At 48.3% G+C, this 21,478-nt stretch overlaps 2 protein-coding genes across 2 annotated transcripts in view; one reads left to right on the top strand and one right to left on the bottom strand.

The window, feature by feature from the left end:
- The window catches only part of LOC107116686 (claudin-16-like), a 10,044-nt gene extending 5,996 nt beyond the window's left edge, over positions 1-4,048 (bottom strand). The window contains exons 1-2 of the mRNA XM_015418655.1: positions 3,986-4,048; positions 1,078-1,213 (exon numbers count right to left, since the gene is read on the bottom strand). Coding sequence (XP_015274141.1) covers positions 1,078-1,213; positions 3,986-4,048 — 199 coding nt within the window. The remainder of the gene's footprint in view (positions 1-1,077; positions 1,214-3,985) is intronic.
- Positions 4,049-7,430: 3,382 nt separating this feature from the next.
- The window catches only part of SLC45A1 (solute carrier family 45 member 1), a 25,123-nt gene continuing 11,075 nt past the window's right edge, over positions 7,431-21,478 (top strand). Inside the window, 5 exon segments of the mRNA XM_015418671.1 lie at positions 7,431-7,491; positions 9,448-9,855; positions 12,159-12,251; positions 14,854-14,895; positions 14,898-15,077. Of these exon segments, the coding sequence (XP_015274157.1) occupies positions 9,459-9,855; positions 12,159-12,251; positions 14,854-14,895; positions 14,898-15,077 (712 nt within the window). The 5' untranslated portion in view covers positions 7,431-7,491; positions 9,448-9,458.

The following is a 21,478-nucleotide window of genomic DNA, read 5'->3' as shown; positions in this document are numbered from 1 at the left end:
GTTTTTGTCCTTGTTGCTTGCCCTTTTCTTTTTTGTGCAAATAGTTGAAATCCAAATACTAAGCATTCCCTAATGGGATAGAAATAGGGCTGCCAACCTCCATATCATGAATACAAAAAAAGGGGGGGAAATCCTCCATATGATTAACCTCCCAAAATATCAAAGGCACTCAATAGGATGCTTGCAAATTATTTACATAGCCAGGAAACACACACAAATCTCAGTACAAATCTTGAAATTCATATAAATAAATTGTGCAAATAGGGAAAATTTCATGAATCACACAGAACAAAGGATCCAAATGTAAATTGCAAATTCAAAAGTCCACTCGATACACCAATAGTACTTCAGGCGAGTAGAATCCTCTGTTCCTGAAGACTTCCAGTGCTGTTCACATAGCAGCTCTGCAAGTTCCGTTCCAGCTAAATGTAAATTACAAATTCAAAAGTACTATTGGTGTATTGAACGGGCTTTTGAATTTGCAATTTACATTTGAATCCTTTGTTCTGTAACTAATGAACCTGGATCTTCCCCTATTTGCACAATTTATTTATATGAATTCCAAGATCTGTATTGAGATTGTTTTGTGTGTATTGCTAATTATGTAAATACTTTGTAAACATTATACTTAATGTCTTTATGTATTTTTGGAGGTTTAATTATACAGAGGATTTCCCCCTTTTATTGGTATTCATCCGTGTATGTCATGTTTGTTGTTAACCTCCAGTTCATGGCTGGAGATCACGGAATTACAAATGGTCTCCAGATGACAGAGATCACTTCCCCTGGAGACTGTCTGCTTTGGAAGGTGGACTCTGACATTATATCCTGCTGTGGTCTCTTCCCCTTCCCAAACTCCACCTCCCAGAGCAGGCAATGGCCCCTTCCTGAAATTCCTGATATGAATACGAACAGCTTGGCCTCCTGGTTTTGTCTGGTCAATACAGCACAGTTGTTTGCTTGTTGTATTTCAAGGTCTGATCCTGAAACTCCAATCTGAACTGGAGATCCCATCCCAGATACAGATATGAGTACAATCAGCCGCCCGCCCAAATCACACAGACACATTTTCCTTACCGGGGTGTTCACTGAGATAGGAGATAGGAATATCACATGTCCAGAAGTTGGCTACGTTATCAAATATGCACTCACTCCATAGGCCCCGGCACCGGACACTCAAGCCCACGGAAGACAGAGGATCCTTGGCGTCTTGCTGCACAAGGGAAATGCATTACTTAGGAATGGGTCAACAAACACTAACTTCCTGTCCCACCACCACATCTGGAGTATATTTTCAAGCTTTTTAATTTATAACATTTCCATTTTAAGAAAGACAGTTTTGGGCTTTTTTTTAGACTTAAACTTCACTGGTTTTAAAAGTGACTGATAACCTTCTAAAAGGTAGAAGTTTCTCAAATGCTGCTCCCTGGATGTTCCAACCAGTGACCCCCTTAACTTGTATGGTTGCCAGCTCTGGATGGAGAAAATACCTAGAGATTTGGGGGGTGGAGGCATAGATTTTGGGGGTATAACGCCATAAAGTCCACCCTCCAAAGCAGTCATTTTCTCCAGGGGAACTGATCTCTGTCATCTGGACATCAGTTGTAAAAGCAGGAGATCCCCAGGCCCCACCTGGAAGCTGGCAACCACATCCTTAAGGTTTTTTTTTTAAAAAAAATGCTTATGTGACTTTGAAAATTCCGCTTTCACAAGTGAGCACAGTTGGATGCTTCAAGAGCCATTGTTATTTCTCTGAGGAAACAGCGTGTGAAAAGCAGAAGGAAGCTTCCGAACTTCAACATTAACTGGTTTTACTCAGCTTGCCCGATCCCAAACCTCACAGTTCATGAAATGTTAGAAAGCACATTGATCCTTGGTCTTGGGCAAGAGGGTTCTAAAAGTTTTTATTAGTTATGAGGAGAGTGTCCATTAAGTTATTTGAAGCCCAACTTGAAAATATGGCAAACCTCCCAGTCAGGAAGGCCGACCGTAGCCCGGCACTGACAACTTTGCCTGAACGGTGTGATAAACAAAATTTGTGTGTGTGAAAAACACGCCCAGAATAAACTGAACTGGTTCCTCTCTTTTTCAAGTTGTCAGAAAGAGTTTTGACCTTTCCTCTAGCACACCAAATGCCGCTGGCGTTTATTGCCACCGATATATTTCTCAGGGCTTAGCGTTCCTGTGGCAACGGCATCATTTTCTCTTTTTTTTTCATCTGCTCAACCCGAGTCTTTCTTTGGTTCTTATCATCCATTTCTCCTCAGAGGAAAAAGGAGAAGGGATAAGATTTGTTTGAAAACCAAAGGGGATTCAAGGTTAAGAAATGTGGGGAAACAGGCTGGTCTACCTGATGATGTAAAAGACACATCGCCTTGATCGGGTGCTGGTTATCTACCAAGGTGTACATGTTTACCAGGGCAAACTCTGAATTGTTGCAATTCAGGCTCCAGACCCACGGTTGAGAACCACTTGGCATCATCTCTGTGGCCTTCCACACCCTGTTACCTGTCACAACCCCCCCCCCTCCCCATAGAATCAAGAACTCTGGATGAGGGATGCAGCTGACTTTGCGTGTCTCTTCAAAATCCCAGTTTAGAAGAGAAGAGAAGAGATTGGATTTATACCCCACCCTTCACTTGGAGTCTCAGAGCGGTTTACAAACTCCTTTCCCTTCCTCTCCCCACAACAGACACCCTGTGAGGTAGGTGGGGCTGAGAGAACTCTGACACAAACTGCTCTTTCAGGAACAGCTGTGCCAGAGCTTGTGACTGACCCAAGGTCACATCAGCAGCTGCAAGTGGAGGCGTGGGGAATCAAACCCAGTTCTCCCAGATTAGAGTCCGCACACTTAACCACTACACCAAACTGGCCCAAGGCAAAATTATGCCTCCTCCATTGAGAAGCATCTGCATTTGTTCAACTTTTGGTTCTTTTTAAATTGTCTTTCTCTCACATTTCATTACTTTGATACCCCCCTTTGTATGCATGATTTATCCCCACGGCATGATAATCAGTCTGCCCACTAGGATCTGTCAATCAGCGTTCGCACATGCTGAGCATTGGCAAACGATAGCACATTTGTTGCCTCCACCCTTAGAAAAGGATTTAAAGTTTGAGAATACTTAAATTTTAAGAATAACTGAAAGATCAGGTAATTGATCCGTGCACCAGTATTGGGTGGACCAGTGTTAAATAGTGTTACAGCTGTACTTATCAGCTGTGCAAGCCAAAAAGAACTGTTTGAAATACATAGTGGATAGTTTTGGTAGACATCTGGAGGCCCCTCACAAGCCCAGGGCCCCTAGGGTAAAAAGGTAAAGGTAAAGGTTTCCCTTGCTCGAAAGCCAGTCGAATCCGACTCTAGGGGGCGGTGCTAATCTCTGTTTCCAAGCCGAAGAGCCAGTGCTGTTCAAAGACATTTTCGTGGTCGTGTGGCCGGCATGACTAAACGCCGAGGCACACAGAACCCTGTTACCTTCCCACCGAAGTGGTACCTATTTATCTACTTGCAATTTCTTGCTTTCAAACTGCTAGGTTAGCAGGAGCTGGGGCCAGAGACGGGAGCTCACTCCGCCACACGGCACTCGGGTCTCGAACTGCCGAACTACAGACCTTCCGGTCTGCAGCTCAGCGTCTTAACCTCTGAGCCACCACAGCCCCTAGGGTGCTTGCCCCTAAATCCAAATCCAGCACTGTTCTGATCCCTGTACAGCTCTTTCCTGGTTGCCAGGATCTGAGCTTTGAAGGTTTTCGGGTTCTGAACGACGCAGCACAAGGGTCAGAGTGTTGGACTTGGACTGGCCAGAGCTCAGTCCCAATCTCCATCCCGCCATGAAGCTTTGAGGTGGTTCTGGCTCAGTTACTCCCCCTTGGACTAGCGTACCCTGCAAGGTTGTTGTGACAGACCCATCGACACTGGTGTTAGCTCCTTGGAAGCGGGGTGGGATGCAACACATTTGATCAAGAGAAAGTTAATTCTTACCCTCCAGCAATCTGATCCGGCACACAGGACGAGGAGCAGAAGGCCGGAGGCCCCTAACGCCATCGCCAACGCGTCCACAGCCACTGCCGGTGCTGTGATTCCCATTCCCCTTCCAGTGAGAACTTTTCGTTAGCAAAAACCCAGAGATTCCTTTCCTTGGCAGCTGGCACTCCAGAAGGTGAACTGCTGCTCCAAGCAGAAAGGAGCTGCTGGTGGGAACTTGGGGAAGGCCAGCTTGTTCCCCCTTGTGGAAGCAAAAAGAACATGTTTCCGAGAAACTATGCCCCCTGCCTCTGCAAGTCTTCCTAGCGGTTCACTCTCTCCTTCTGAGCATCATTGCCTGTGTGGATGGGAAAGGTCTGGGTTGGATCCAGACAATATTTCCACTCCAATGCCTCTCCTTTATTACAGCCTCCGTCCAATATGGCTGTTGTCCCTGCAGGTCCTACGATCTCCAGAATGTTTTGGGGGAGAGGCTGGTGGAAAGGTTCTGCTCTCTTGCATAAGGAATTAATTAGAATCATAGCGTTGGAAGGGACCTCCAAGGTCATCTAGTCCAACCCCCTGCACAAGTCAGGAAAATCACAAATGCATCCCCCCCACACACCCCCAGTAACCTCTGTTCCATGCACAGAAGTTGACCAAAAAAACCCTCCAGGATTCCTGGCCAAACTGGCCTGGAGATAAATTGCTTCCTCACTCATCCATTCCCCTGGATGTGTAAGGAATTAATTAATTATCATATGGCATTGTGTGTAGAATAGCCAGGAGATCCTAAGATTGTCTGGAAGTCAGAAGTTCTAGCTCTTTACCATTATGCATCACTAGGTGGCGAGCTAGACTTATTTTTAAGACAAGAGATATTCAGAGGTGGTTTTGCCATTGCCTGCCTCTGCATCATGACCCCGGTATTCCTTGGAGGTTGCCCTTCCAAATACTAGTCAAGACCAATGCTGCTTAGCTTCCGAGATGTGTCGGGATCGGGCTAGCCCAGGCTATCCAGGTCAATGTTCTTGCACAAGAAGGAAAACTGGTATTCCTTCTCCCTAGAAGCAGCGAGAAAATCACGGCTCCCCCTCACTTTAAGAAGCCATTTACTAACCTGGTGACATCAGCAGTCTTTGCACCAGTCCCCATTCTTGCCTCACATCTATTTGCATGCTTGGAAGCAACCCACTCACAAGAAGAAAGGGGATAAAGTCTGTTCTGTGCAACATGCTCAGAACATGCTAGGTTTCTACAAGCGGGGAGGTAAAGGGTTGTTTTTTTAATGTGCAGGTATGTTTTTTAAGAAGGGTGTCCCTCCTGCAGCCCAAAGTGGTTCAGTCTGAGAAGGAATCTGCTGAAAGGGGATAAAGTCTGTTCTGTGCAACATTCTCAGAATGTGCTAGGTTTCTACAAGTGGGAAGGTAAAGGGTTGTTGTTGTTTATAATGTGCAGGTACGTTTTTTAAGAAGGGTGTCCCTCCTGCAGCCCAAAATGGTTCAGTCTGAGAAGGAATCTGCTGTTTGATTTTGCCATTCATGTCATTTGGCTCTAAGACTTCAATCCATTATTAGACGGTTTCTTGCACTGTGCTGAGCGTCACAGCAGTCTTCTTGGGTAAAAGTAGGGCCCATCTTGTCCCGCATTCTGTTCCGGACACAAACATCCAGGTTGTTCCGCAAACAGGGCATGAAGGGGGTAGATGGGCCTTGTGGTTTGTCCCCAACATCCACTATACTGCTTCTGTACGGCAAGGTTCCATCAAAGCCATTAGTCATTAACAGACTCGTCTTCCACAAAAACATCTACCGTAATCCTTTTTTTCTTCATTAACTTAAGTTGATGGCACGGCAAGGTTCCATCAAAGCCATTAGTCATTAACAGACTCGTCTTCCACAAAGACATCTAATCCTTTTTTTCTTCATTGACTTAAGTTGATGGTTGTTTCTACATCTTGTGGCAGTGAGTTCCAGGGGTGTTATGTGAAGGACTGTCATCATTATCAGAGTAGCACAGCAGGGACACAGCATATTTCTGAGCAGGACACAGTAGAAGCTGAAAGCGAACTGGGGGAAAGAGAGAGACAGACGGACAGACAGACAGACAGACAGACAGACAGACAGACAGACGGAGACAGAGACAGAGACGGAGACTCTGAAGCATACTGATCTGTCTCAGTGCTTGTAAATGGCTCAACTCAGCATCTTCCCACATCCCTCCTGGTTCCACTTTCTAAAGAACAAAGCAAGTCCGAATCTTAATGTGTGTAACATATTTCTTGAGACCAGTTCCGTGTGTCATGGGGCATGGTCCTGGTCATGACCACAAGGGCGAGGTGGGGTGGGGCTGTGGCCCACCTTCCTCGCAGGAGGGGCTGCAAAATTTCCAAATAGGGCCATAGCATCCTCAGACCTCAGCCAGTTTGCAACGGGGTGGGGTGAGGAATGGGGCACCTTTGTAAAACTTGACTTACTTTAATGATACTGCTGATTTAGCCTACAGGCCTTGAGCAATGTCACACTAGATGCAACACAAAATAAGTACTTTAAATAACCAACCAGTTACCATGCTTGAGGTCCTTTGGACTAAACATAGGGGGCAGAGGTCCATCAGTAGCTATTAGCTGCAAGGTATAGATGGAACACTCTGTCTGGGGCAAGGGATGCTCTGTGTTCTTGGTGTTTGGGTTGCGGGCAACAGTGGGAGGGCTTCTAGTGTCCTGGCCCCACTGCTGGACCTCCTGATGGCACCTGGTATTTTTGGCCACGGAGTGTTGGACTGGAGGGGCCATTGGCCTGATCCAACACTGGCTTCTCTGTTAGGTGAGCCTACAACTATCTCTGTTGTTCCCCCAGCCCACGCCTGAGCCCAGCAGACCTTGCCGGCACCACAGGGGCCACTTGGCTGAGCTTGCTGCCGCCTGCCAGTGGCCCTCCAGGGCATCCGTCCTCCGGGAATTCTCCCGGTGAGTTAAATGTCCAGTCCGCTCTTGCTGGGGGACAGCTCTGAATGCGGCTCTGTCAGAGAATCCAGACACCAGCCGGGCGGCACCCCCAGCAACACCCTTCCCCGCTCCCCAGCAAAGTGTCCCCCCAACCCCCCAGCATACCTGTGCAATTTTCACCTGCAGAGACCTTCTATCTCCCTCCACGGACTCTGGAGCCGTCCTGGCGTCCCTAGCCACAGATCTCTTTCGGCTCATCTCCGCGCACTGCTGCCGAGTCAGCCTGCCGCTTTAAGGCAGGGTGGCAGAGGTGGAGAGAGAAGGCGGGTGCTGCTGCTGCAGAGCTGGGGAGAAAGCGGAGAGCCAAGATGCCTGGTGACATCACCCCGCCAGCCTCCTCCCCAGCCAGAACGCAGACGCCCTGTGCGAGGGAGGGGAGGGGAGGGAAGGGGGGGGGAGAGCCAGGCAGCTGCGGAAGGAGAGCTCCCACGAACCTGCCGCAGGGAATCCGCTCGCCCGGGGAGAACGACAAGGCTGGCGAAGAGAGAAGGATGCTCCAGCATCTGTCATAGGACAGGTAAGCCCCCGCTTCCCGCGGAATGGCTGCTGGCTGCTTGCTAAGCACCTGGTACCAGGCAGCATCCCGGGTACCAACCAGGCCCTCTGGGCAGGGATGCAGGCGAGCAGGTGATGCTTCAGAGGAGGTGCTGGAAGGGAGGGGTGACCTGGCCTTTCGGTTTAGCCTGTGAATGGTGGGGAGGGGGGGGAAGAGGGGAAGGGTGAGTGTGTCTCCGAGAGCACACGCTGGGGAGTTTTGCCTTCCCAGCGCGAGGGGCCATGACGGAGGATTTCCATGAGACTAGAGTGATGGGTTAAGGCCACAGCTCCAAGGGGTCCATCACGTTCGCAGCCCTATTGCCTAGATTTCCCGATGTTTAAAAGCGAAGTGAGATGGCAGTCCCTTTGATTACAAGAAAAAAGTGCAGGCAATCTTTTTTTTTGGGGGGGAGGTATTTATGAACATGTCTGCACCTCTCCAAACGAAATAAATCTGACGATAAACAGAGAGAAGTGACGGGCAAACGTAAAACCATCCAAACACTAAAAAAATAGACATGCACAGTATCACATGGCAGCTCATTACTCCATTGGGCGTAGACCAGGTCTCTGCCTTCCAGTGTTTCCACCGATGAGTGCAAAAGTTCGGGCATGATTGACAAGCACCAGGGACTTTAAAAATATTAAGGCATGCTATTAAAAACGGCAGGTATTTCAGATTTAGCTTTTCACTGTTTCGTTTTAACAGGATCTCCTGTATTCTTGAGGTTCAGCTTACCCGACTGCAGAGAGAATACAATACAGGTTTATCATTTGTTGTCTTTGGTTGTTGATTGTGGGTGGGTGGCATTCAAACATACAATCTCCCCACACACAGAGACAGCCTAAAGCTGAGGTAAAACTATGCCACCTATTCTTCTGATGGTACCAGTACACCCTTAGAAGCAGTTCAACACATGCAACAGGTTGGGTGAGGTGGTACAGTCATGAGTTGGCAGACAGGACTGTACCACTTCAGGTGGAGAATCACAATGTTTAATGTTTCCCTGTTTTTGTTTTTTTTAGGTGGTACAGTCATGAGTTGGCAGACAGGGCTGTACCAATTCAGGTGGAGGATCACAATGTTTAATGTTTCCCTGTGGGTTTTTTCAAAAAAATCCATAATTGCAAGCATTGTTCCCTCTAAGCTGTGGCGTCTTGTGAGCAAAAAATTCTACTTTGTCAGCTACCGGCATTAAAGTTGTGAGCGAGCCATTTGGCTCCTGCATCAATTAGTTTGCTCTGGAGCCATCCTTCCTGAGCTAAGACAAAAATGTGTGGGCCAGAGGCTAAAAAACTGTGAGCTGGCTCACCTTAACTCAGCTTAGGTAAAGGTAAAGGTTCCCTTGCTCGAAAGCCAGTTGAATCCGACTCCAGGGTTGCGGTGCTCATCTCCGTTTCAAAGCCGAAGAGCCAGCACTGTCCGAAGATGTTTCCGTGGTCATGTGGCCGGCATGACTAAACACCAAGGCGCATGGAACGCTGTTACCTTCCCACTGAAATGGTACCTATTTATCTACTTGCAATTTCTTGCTTTCGAACTGCTAGGTTGGCAGGAGCTGGAACTAGAGACGGGAGCTCACTCTGTCATGCAGCACCCGGGTCTTGAACTGCTGAACTACCGACCTTCCACAGCCTGCAGTTCAGCGTCTTAACCACTTGAGCCACCGCAGCTCCCAACTCAGCTTAGAGGGAATACTAATTGCAAGCAGAAAATAACTATGCAGGTAGAAAGCATTGCTAGAACCTTTATCCCTGATACAATAGTTTTCCACTTGTGGGGACTTCCTAATCAAAAGCAGTATTGCCGAATGAAAAGGGTCCAGCTCTCTTTGCTATTCTCCGCTACACACCTAGACGAAGCCTGAAGTTGTTACCATGTTCCTGCAGTATTAGAAACCACAAACGATTCTGAACTGTGTTTCTTTCCTCATAGGAAAATCCGCAATGATCCCTCCCGCTATGACCACCCCTTCCAGCGATGTGCTCTTCCCTAGCCTTTCTGCTCAGGAACTGTGGCGGTCACAAGTGACAGGCTACGCTGGCTCCATCACTCGCCACATCAGCCATCGGGCCAACAACTTTAAGCGGCACCCAAAGAGGCGGAAACAGATCCGGCCATCCCCTCCCCCTCCGCCCAATACCCCCTGCCCCATCAATCGGATTCACTTTGGGGAGCTCCACCCGCAGAGGTCCTTTCTGGAACTGTTGTTCAATGGATTCATCCTTTTTGGGATTGAGTTCAGCTACGCCATGGAGACCGCCTACGTGACCCCGGTGTTGCTTCAGATGGGCTTGCCGGACCAGCTCTATGGGATGGTCTGGTTCATCAGCCCAATTCTAGGTAGGTTGTTCTGTTATTTGCCCATAAGGCCTAGGGAAATTGGTGAGACTCAAGTACATTGCAGCTGACTTGATTTAGACAAATGACACCAGCTGAGAGCCAGTTTGATGTAGTGGTTAGGAGCACGGACTCTAATCTGGGAGAACCGGGTTTGATTCCCCATTCCTCCACAGGCAGCTGCTGGTGTGACCTTGGGTCAGTCATAAGCTCTTTCAGAGCTGTTCTCTCAAGGACAGTTCTTGAGAGAGCTCTCTCAGCCCCACCCACCTCACAGGGTGTCTGTTGTGGGGAGGGGAAGGGAAGGCGATTGCAAGCCACTCTGAGACTCCTTTGGGTAGTGAAGGGTGGGGTATAAATCCAATCTCTTCTCCTCTTCATTACGAAGCTGCTGTATGCTGAGTCTGACATGGTGTTGTCTACTCTGACTGGCAGTGGTTCTCTGTGATATTGGGCATAGAGAACTTTTCCTAACATTTATTACTGTACTGGAGATGCTGGCGATTGAATTGAGCACCTTCCACATACCAGGTGTGGATTTTTACCTTTGAATTCTGGCCCTTCCAATGAAGCTGCCATAGACGATCAGTCCATGTTATCTCCATGTAACCGTTCTCAGGCAGAAGGGCTTAGAATGTCCCAGAGTTACAGAGTTTTTCTCAGCACTATGACCTGAAATTCGTTATCTGGAGATGCTGGGAACTGAACCCAAAATACTAGAACTTGAGAGCATCTAAGGAGTCTGATGAGCAGTAGAGTCAGGGCAGACAAAAGGAAATACTTCCTCACACAGCAAGTGGTTAAAATGTGGAATTCACTGCCAGAGGATGTAGTGATGGCCACAGGCACATACAGCTTTACAAGGAGGTTAGGTAGATACATGGAAGACAGGTCTATCAGTGGCTACTAGCTGCGGTGACCAAATGGAACTTCCATGTGCAGAGGCAGTAAACCTCTGCATACCAGTGCCAGGAGGCAACATCAGGGGAACAACTTTGCCTATATGTCCTGTTGTTGGATCTCCAGAGGAATAGTTGGCCACTGTGTGAGACAGGGTGCTGCTGGGCTACATGGACCACTGGTCTGATCCAGCTGGGCTCTTCTGATGTTCTAATGAAGGCCTCGGCCTCTACGCCCTGTTGTTGGATCTCCAGAGGAATAGTTGGTCACTGTATGAGACAGGATGCTGGACTAGATGGACCACTGGTCTGATCCAGCAGGGCTCTTTTGATGCTCTTATGAAGGCCTTGGCCTCTATGCCCTGTTGCTGGCCCTCCAGAGGAACTGTCTGGCCACTGCGTGAGACAGGGTGCTGGACTAGATGGACCACTGATCTGATCCAGCAGGGCTTTTCTTATGTTCTTGCATTCTTACAAATTTCTGCATATACAATGTGTGCTCTGCCCCAGAACTATGGCTCCTTATGAATGTGTATTGCTGCCTTATACCAAGTCAGACTATTGGTCCATCGAGAGCAGTCTTGGCTACTCAGACTGGCAGCTGGCTTCCAGCATCCCTGGTAGAGATCTTTCACATCATCTGCTACGTCATCCTTTTGAACTGGAGACACCAGGAACTGAACCCGGAACCTTCTGCATGAAGAGCAGATGCTCTACCACTGAGCCACAGGCCTTCTGATTCTTAGCGCCAGCACACTGTACTCATGAGCTGCAGTCCATAAGAATTCAGTACCACTGTGAAATTTGCATCTCTTCTCCTGTTTCATATTTCCTGGTGGTGTCCTTCTGGTTCTGCCATTAAAAGTCCAACTGTCAGCAAGAAGTTCCCCTGGAAAATCCATCTTAAGCCTGCCCATTCAGAATCCTACTTCAATGGAGCTTACTCCCAGGAAAGTGTTCTCAGGATTGCACTGTTCATTCTCTTTGGGGTAGGCTTGTACAACTCTCTGTACTTGGGATGTGCCCATTGAACTATATAGTCTGGAGCTCCTGTGATTGAATATATATTGAAAAAATATTCCTTGCAGATAGATAACTGCATGTTAGGGAAAGTGTGAGGCTTCCATACAACAGGTATCTTGACACAGAAAACAAGCGTTTCAAAGAAAAATAATTCTAACCTCAGCATTTCCCTGACAAGCTAGATTTCTGTGTACGGGGATTTAGTTGGTATGGAGGGACATTCATTCCTGCAACACCCCACCCCATATCTGAAGTGGTTCAGGCCAGGCATGGACTGGCCACTTCAGTGAGACTTAGGCCTCCCCTTGCTAACTTATTCCAAACTCTCCCCAACCGGAGCATGGTGAATGTTGGTGTTCATTCCATTGCTTTCTCTCATTTCAGGTTTCCTGCTGCAGCCCCTGCTGGGAGCCTGGAGCGACAGGTGCACTTCCCCCTTTGGCAGAAGGCGGCCCTTCATCCTGGTCCTGGCTATTGGTAATGTTGTTTTTAACCTTCACTCTGCCAAGGCAGTTTGACCTGTGCAGGCTGCCCTAAAAATAGCTCAACCTGGGTCTTGCCCCACATCAGTTCTTCAGGTAATTGCATAGGCCCTTTATCTTTCTTGGCCACTGTTGGTTCGGACAATGGGTGGTTTTGGCAGGCTCCAAAGTCTTCCAAGGATTGGCTAATAGTATGTGGGAAGTGAGGACATGCAATAGGCCATAACCAGAAATCTCAAGCCAGAGCGGAGACCGAGTTGCTACAGAATAGGAGGCTACAAGTAGCAAAGACAGGAGTTCTTACCAAGGTAGCCAACCTGCATGCAGGTTGCACCACTTCAGATATTAGGCGACTGAACATTCCTCCATACAAAAGAGAATAATCCCTGCCCACGGATTGTTGCTGTCAAAACAAAAGCCAGGCTAGCTAGAACCCTTCAACCAGACATAGTTTTGTTTGAGTGAGTGGAGAATGAGTCATTTGAAAGTAGAAGCATTCAGTCATGTGAAACCCCCCATGTGCCATCTGAAAGGGAACAGCCGGAGGTTCACCTCCAAGAGAACCAGTAGGAGGTACAGGACCATGGACAGCTCCAGAGTAGCAAAGATGTTGCTTCAACATGCTGCAGAGTTCGATTTCAGGTGGGTGGCCGTCAGCGTTCCCTCTAAGCTGAGTTAGTGTGAGCTAGCTCACAGCTTTTTAGCCTCCGGCTCACACATGAAATTGAGCAAACTTCAGAGGACGGCGGAAGATAGGAAGGCCTGGCGTGATCTGGTCCATGTGGTCGCAACGAGTCGGACTCGACAGTGCGACTGAACAACAACAACAACACACTTTTTTGTCCTAGTTCAGGAAGGAGGTTCCAGAGCAAACGAATTGATGCAGCAGCCAAATCACCTGCTCAGAACTTTAATGCCGGTAGCTCACAAAGTAGAAGTTTTGCTCACAGGACTCCACAGCTTAGAGGGAGCACTGATGGCCATATGGGCCTGCAGTAGAGGAGCAAGGTACAAATCTAGTAGCACCTTGGAGTCCTCCTCCTCCTCCCCCTCCTCCTCCTCCTCGTTGTTGTTGTTGTTGTTGTTATTTTGCCCTACACATGGGGGCACAATGCCATAAAAACATGTAAAACATGAAAATTCTACAGACAATTTAATAACACTAAAGACCCACATAAAAAGTCCATGATGATGGTGTCCTGGAAATGTTCTACCCCAACTCTGGACTACCAGGCCAGTTTCTCGGCAGGGGGAGTGGGAACTCATAACAACAATTCAGAGAAGGGGAAGGAGTGGAGGGTCCCAGCCAAGGAAAGAGCCATTGTTGCCTTCAGCCAAAAGCCTGGCAGAACATCTCAGCCTTACAGGCCCTGCAGACATCTGACATCTGTGGAGAGTCAAAGCTCCCTTCGTCAGATATCTGACAAAACCTTGAAAGACATCCAGGTATTTCTGGAAATCTTTAAAATGATGCTGGATTCAAATCTTGCTCCTCAGCTGAGCCTTGTGTCCTGGTGCGGCCCCACAGTTTACTCCAAGACCCTCCCCTGGGTAGCAATGAAAAAAGAGCCATTGTCTGACCTGGAGTCCCATATTCTTTCGGCTCTCTCCTCTCAGGGAGTCTCCTAACTAGGTCTTCTAGGGAAGCAAGAGGTCCAGCTAGCAACTCAATTCCTCAGAGGATCCGGGCTGCCCTCTTGGTGTCTTCTTCTGGCCAGTACTAAAGTTGTGAAGCTAGAGGTCCTACCCTCTAGTTGTGAGAAAGGAAGCTGTCCAGCAAGTGAGGAGCAGGATCAAGGTCATGACTTCTGGACCCTTGAGCTGTCCAGTCAGGGAACCAGGTCTGAGACAAGGCACGCAAAGCTGGGCGGAAAGAGGTGTAGCTCCAGCAATATCCAGAAGGCTACTGAAGGTCTTTATAGCTCCACCACCTTCTGGGGCACTAGTGAGGCCGATTGTAATCATGGCATGGATACAAGGGTCTCTGTAACCCTGGCTCCTACGGAGAGTAGACACTTTCTTAGTCAGGCTCTGGAAGATGATGGCACGGCACCGGCCTGAGCAATTCATTCCATGGGCTCCGTGCGACAGCAGATTTGCTTACCCAGCAGGATCTGTTTTTCCTCCAGCTGAGCGACAGTCTAACTCCAGATACATGAGTTTTCGACTGCCTCCTCTTGGTCATGCACTGAAGTTTGATTGACACAGTCAGCAGAAGGAGGTGGGGCATTTTGAGAGAGAGGAAAGGGCACTGCCACCTCAGACTACAGGTGAGGGGGCTGCAATTTTTTGAAAGATTCCATGTCTGAAAAAATACCCTGCAAGTAGAAAACTAGCACACCAGGGTGAACAATTCTAGTATTTTTATTTGGGGAAAAAAAATAATTGCAACCCCCAAAGAGAAAAGAAATAGAAAAGATTCTAGTATTGCCCTCTCCATGCTGATATAATTTTCTGCTTAAACAAAGCAGGTGTTTATGGATGGAAGACTGAGAAGGTCCACTGGTAGCTGCACTATAGGTGACCAGCCATGCTTAGGGTGAGCAGCACAGGATTATTGATTTTCCATCTGGCCTGACTGGATTCCTTCCTTGCAGGGGCCTTGCTGGGACTCTCTCTGATGCTGAACGGCAGAGATATCGTACCGCTCTGACTGACACTGTGAATAACCACAAGTGGGGGATTGCACTCACCATCTGCGGAGTCATCCTGATGGATTTCTGTGCAGATTCTGCTGACAACCCCAGTCATGCCTACATGATGGATGTGTGCAGCCCTTCGGATCAAGACCGAGGACTCAATATTCATGCCTTGCTAGCTGGTGAGCTTCTGATACCCGTCAATCTGTTTGACTGTCGTTCTCGCTACCAGCTTAAGCAGGCCTCTGGAGAGGCAACATATAGATTTTCTAAATTATCGATCTGTCTGTCTGTCTGTCTGATCTACCTATCTATCTATCATCCATCTACTATCATCTACCTACCTATCTTCTGTCTGTCTATCTATCATCAGTTTTGGATTGAAAACAATTTTTGCTCTCAATTTGCAGCCTATTTATGGTGAATCTGTAGAGTTTTTTAAGGCAAGGGATGTTCAGAGGTGGTTTGCCTCTGACAGCCTCTGTGTAGAGACCCTGGGCTTCCTTGGCGGTCTCCCATCCAAATACTAACCAGGACTGACCCTGCTTAGCTTCCAAGATACAACAGGCTGGGCTAGCCTGGGCTATCCAGGTCAGGCCTGAAGACATTTATACCTTACCTTATTTCCTCAGACCAACCGCTCCTTGCCCTATCCTCCTTCTATCTTTGCACTTTACTCTGAGCAGCAGCTTCTAATCTGATTGCATAAACTATTTCCCAGTTTTCCAGACATTCATGGAGAGGGATTCCCAAAAACGAACCTCTCAACCCAGGCTGGTTTAACCACAAATTGCTCTTAGAGCTGCCGACTCTGGGCAGAGAAATTTCTGGAGGTTTGGGGCAATGGAGCCTTGGGAGGTCAGGGTTTGGGAAGGGGAGGGACTTCAATAGGGCACAATGCCATACAGGCCACCCTCCAAAGCAGCCGTTTTCCTCCAGGGGAGCTTATCTCTGTAGTCTGGAGATGAGCTGTAATCCTGGGAGATCTCCAGGTCCTACCTGGAGGTTGGCAGCCTTCTGCTTAACTGATCTCTCGCTTCCAGATACTTACCAGAAGGTTTCCCAGCAATAGGCTCTGACCAGATTAATGACAGTTTAGCACATCTTTTCAGCCCTGTAGATCTCCTCTTACAACTGGAAATCTTCCCTTTCCCCAGCTGTAGCCTCTGAGACATTTAATCCCTAAGCTGAGTTTTGATTTGGTTATGGGGCAGGGGATAAGAACATAAGAACATAAGAGACGCCAATGTTGGATCAGGCCAAAGGCCCATCCAGTCCAACACTCTGTGTCACACAGTGGCCAAAAATACCAGTGCCATCAGGAGGTCCACCAGTGGGGCCAGGACATTAGAAGCCCTCCCACTGTTGACCCCCCCCCCAAGCACCAAGAAGACAGAGCATCACTTGCCCCAGAGTCCCTATCTATACCTTGTGGCTAATAGGCACCGATGGACCTCTGCTCCATATGCTTATCTAATTCCCTTTTGAAGCCGTCCATGCTTGTAGCCGCCACCACTTCCTGTGGCAGTGAATTCCAAGTGTTAATCACTCTTTGGGATCTTGGACCCCTGAGTTCTGGGGGTTGTAAACGCAACAGCGTGTTCCTGACAAAGGTTTCAAACTGGGTCGCACTGTACTTATTTCAATATTCATACCTGCTTTTCTCCCCAATGGAGGCCCAGACTGGCTTTCGACATCATTCTCCCTTCCCGCATTTTAACCTTAGCACAACAATCCTGTGAAGTAGGCTAGGCTGACTGAACCAGTGACTGGCCCAGTAGTCACATCCTCACTCTGCCATGGGAGCTTTCCAGGTCGGGTTGCCAACCTCCAGGCAGTAGCTGGAGATCTCTGTGATCACAACCGCTCTCCAGGTGACAGACCACCTGGAGAAAATGACCACTTGGGAAGAGTGGACTCTTACGGCATTGTACCCCACGGAGGTCCTTGTCCCCCCTGAACCCCACCCTCTTCCAGTTCCCCACCCCCCAAAAAATCTCTAGGTATTTCCCAACCTGGAACTGGCCACCCTATCTATACTCTGAGTGACCTGGGGCCAGTCCCTCTCCCTCCGCCTAACCAAACTCACAGGGTTGTTGTTGTGAGAATAAAATGGAGGAGAGGAAAATGATACTTCCAGATGCTTTGGGTCTCCAGCAGGGAGGAAACCTGAGTAAAAAGATCTAAATAAATTAGACAGTGTCATCGATGCAACGAACATGAAATTGAGCCAACTTCAGAGGACGGCGGAAGACAGGAGGGCCTGGCGAGAGATGGTCCATGGGGTCGCGAAGAGTTGGACTCGACTGTGCGACTGAACAACAACAATTGTTTACAGAACTGCAGACACCCCCCCCCCCATAATATTGTGCTCACTCTATCTGCAAGTTCTTTCTTTGTTGGGCATAAAATAGCACACTACCAGTCCCTCGCCCTCTTCTACCTACTTTGGATTTATTTGGATCACAATTGAAAAACAACACCACCACTGTGGTTAAATCTGACGCCTACTGTGGGCAACAAAAGGGCAAAAAGCTTCAGTTGCTGCTACTGAGCGTGCCCAGTCATACACGCCCTGCCACCACCCCCTATATAGGGGGTGGTGGCCCTGCTCAGTTGCAGTTAGCTGTAAAATCTGACAAGCGGATGTTTTTATTGCTGTGCCAGCTCGGGAGAGGTTTGGATTACTCCAGCTGGGCTAATTCAGGAGTCGTTTTTTTCTGTATCTATTGCATCCGAGCACCAAAGGGAGAAGAAAGAGATCTCACGATCAGCGTCTCCTGTTATTACACCCCCAAGGGGAAAAAAAGGAATGCCCTTTACTTATAGAAAATGAGCACGGAGAATTGTTTAGCATTGGCTTTTACCGGGCATGCTACTTTTCTAGAAGCAAGGTCATGTCCTCCAGCGTTGCAAGGATTACAATGATGGAGATTCAACTGTAATCCCCTCTTCTGGGTTTAGGGTTTCCAGGTCCCCCCTGGCCGCTGACAGGGATTGGGAGGGTAGGGTTGCCAGATCCAGGTTTTGGGGAACGCCAGGAGATTTGGGGTTGGAGCCTGGGGAGGACAGGGACCTCAATGGGGCACAACGCCACAGAGTTCACCTTCCAAAGCATCCATTTCCTCCAGGGGAACTGATCTCTGTAGTCTGGAGATGAGCTGTGATTCTGGAGGGTCCCCAGGTCCTCCCTGGAGGCTGGCCTCCCTACCTGAGATCAAAGATTCTACTCTGTCTGCTTTGTGTTCACTAAGGGTAAAGGTAAAGGTTCCCTTGCTCGAAAGCCAGTCAAATCCGACTCTAGGGTTGCGGTGCTCATCTCCGTTTCCAAGCCGAAGAGCCAGCGCTGTCCGAAGACGTTTCCGTGGTCATGTGGCCGGCATGACTAAACACCAAGGCGCACGGAACGCTGTTACCTTCCCACCGAAGTGGTCCCTATTTATCTACTTGCAATTTCTTGCTTTCGAACTGCTAGGTTGGCAGGAGCTGGAACTAGAGACGGGAGCTCACTCTGTCATGCAGCACCCTGGTCTCGAACTGCTAGACTACCAACCTTCCACAGCCTGCAGTTCAGCGTCTTAACCACTTGAGCCACCACAGCACTAGGCACTAAGGGTACTTTCACACATATTGGATAAAGCTTCAGTGCACTAGCAAACATTTACAGCTGGATTTTCCTGTTTTACACAGGAAAATCCAGTTGCAAATGATTGCTGAAGTCCATTGAAAGTGCATTGTCCAATGTGTGTGTGAAAGCAGACTGAGTTCCATTGGCAGAAGAAGAAGAGGAGGAGGAGGAGGAGAAGGAGGAGGAGAAGGAGGAGGAGATTGGATTTATACCCCGCCCTTTACTACCCAAAGGAGTCTCAGAGCAGTTTACAATCCCCTTTCCCTTCCTCTCCCCACAACAGACACCCTTGGGAGGTAGGCAGGGCTGAGGGAGCTCTTTCGTGAACTGATCGTGAGAGAACAGCTCTGAGATAACTTGTGACTGACCCAAGGTCACACCAGCAGCTGCATGTGGAGGAGTGGGGAATCAAACCTGGTTCTCCCAAGCACTACATCAAACTGGCTCTGGGGAGCCAAGAAGAGTGATGCGTCTTCAAAGATGTGTTAGGAAAAAAAACAAAGCAAAACACAATAGCCCTCCAATGGCTTCATCAGTCACAGTCAGACTCTACCTCAAGAGCTGCAGCGTGCAGAACAGGAGGCTGTGCAATGCTTGGCACCTTATTGTTCATGCGCATCGGTTTGGATGCGTGACGGGCAAGTGGTGTCCCACACTTGTAAGAGACTGTGGGAGGTGAAGAATGACTCAGGCTAGCAAGTCACACACATGACATTTTTAACAAGAGGGGAAAGAAGCAACAGAGGAGGCAGAAGAACCATTTAACATGGGCCAGGAAATGGGGACCTGGTGGGGTAAACAGGAATGGCTGGAGCAGATGGGAAGTGGCGCGGTCCTTTGCTTTGCCAGACTCAGTGGCACAATAGATTCAATGGCACTTTCCAGATGTTCTTTGGGGGCAGAATTCAGATATACGGAGGAGAGAAAACGGGATTGCTACAGAAAGTTGCTGGACATTAATTGGAGCTCGGGTTGCCAGCTGAAGCCTGGAGATCTCCTGGAATTATAACTGATCTCCAGACCAATGCTCCCTCTAAGCTGCAGAGCCTTGTGAGCAAAAATGCTACTTTGTGAGCAACTGGCACTAAAGTTGTGAGCGGGCGATTTGACTAATGCATAAATTAGTTTGCTCTGGAGCCATCCTTCCTGAGCAAACACAAAAATGTGTGAGCCGGAGGCTAAAAACCTGTGAGCTAGCTCATACTAACTCAGCTTAGAGGGAACACTGCTCCAGACTGCAGAAACCAGTTCCCCCGGAGAAGATGGCTGCTTTGGAGGGCGGACTCTATGGCATTATAGGGCCCCTCCCCTTCCCACCCACTTCCTCCCCAGGCTCTATCCCCTAAATCTCCAGGTATTTCCCAGCCTAGAGTGGGCAGTTCTAATTGGAGCACGTGTCCACGGGCTTTTTCAGACGCCCCAGTTGCCTGGAGAGTACAGTTGAAAACAGCCTGGGTTGCGGTGCTCATCTCCGTTTCAAAGCCGAAGAGCCAGCGCTGTCCGAAGACGTTTCCGTGGTCATGTGGCCGGCATGACTAAACACCAAGGCGCACGGAACGCTGTTACCTTCCCACCGAAGTGGTACCTATTTATCTACTTGCAATGTCTTGCTTTCGAACTGCTAGGCTTACGTGGATATTATTTGCCAGGTGACGTCGTTTGCCCGCATGCCATGAAAACTTCTACTGCCCGTTTCCACACAGGACGGGGTTTTTTTCCTCTTGAGGTTTTGGCAAACCTACCAAAGAGACCCCGAACCATGGGGACATTTGCCAAATCTCATGAGCATACTCTTTCCACTTGAAAATCCCAGTTTCTGCCATTGCTTTGAACACATTGCTTTTACACTGAATCAGGCCTTTGGTCCGTCATGGTCAGTATTGTCTACTCAGACTGGCAGTGGCTCTCCAGGGTCTCAGGCGGAGGTCTTTCACATCACCTTTTATCTCATCCTTACTGGAGATGCCGGGGATTGAACCTGGCACCTTCTGCATGCCAAGGAGATGGTCTGCCACTGAGCCACAGCTTCCTTCTCTTTTCCAGACTTTAGGCACAAAATTCAACAGCATGATTACTGTTTATTTTTGCCAATCGCTGTGTTACTCATGATGTCCACTTTTGCACCGGGGAATGCCAGTGGTGTACAATGGGCACTGAAAGGCTGTAAATGAAACAAACAAATCGGAAACACCAGTGATTAAAAACTGAAGAACACTGAAAATTAAAGAGACAAACCTGTACATCTCTACATGTATGCATATATAGTTGCATACATATCTGTATGTGTCCATTCCAGTGACCATAGGTAGGTCGGGTAGTGGTAGAGGTGTTGCAGTTATGTTGCCCCCCTGTATGATCACTCTACCCCCTTAGAACACCTGAAAAGGGCTCATTTAAGAAAAAGAAGAAGAGACTGGATTTATACCCCACCCTTCACTACCTGAAGGAGTCTCAGAGTGGCTTACAAACTCCCTTCCCTTCCCCCCTCCACAACAGACACCCTCTGAGAAATGCTCCCTCTAAGCTGTGGAGTCTTGTGAGCAAAAATTCTACATTGTGAGCTACTAGCATTAAAGTTGTGAGCGAGCGATTTGGCTGCTGCATAAATCAGTTTGCTCTAAAGCCATCCTTACTGAGCTAAGACAAAAATGTGTGAGCTAGAGGCTAACAAACTGTGAGCTAGCTCACACTAACTCAGCTTATTTTATTTATTTATTTATTTATTTTATTCAATTTATACCCCGCCCTCCCCACAATGCGGGCTCAGGGCGGCTTACATGGAGGCAACGCCAATATAAAACATAATTAAAACCATTTAAAATCCCAACAGTACAAAACATTTTTAACAAGTTATTGACTAAAGTGCTCTAGGTGTTCAACATGGTATTTCACAGATGGCGTATTTTGACTATTCAGCATCATCTGCTCCAGGGAAATGCTGATATTCCCTCATCC

This window comes from Gekko japonicus, unplaced genomic scaffold (genome assembly GCF_001447785.1).
Source record: "Gekko japonicus isolate JY-2015 unplaced genomic scaffold, Gekko_japonicus_V1.1 scaffold558, whole genome shotgun sequence".
Classification (NCBI taxonomy): Eukaryota; Metazoa; Chordata; class Lepidosauria; order Squamata; family Gekkonidae; genus Gekko; species Gekko japonicus.
The sequence above is the reverse complement of the archived record's forward strand: the minus strand, read 5'-3'. Positions and strand labels throughout refer to the sequence as shown.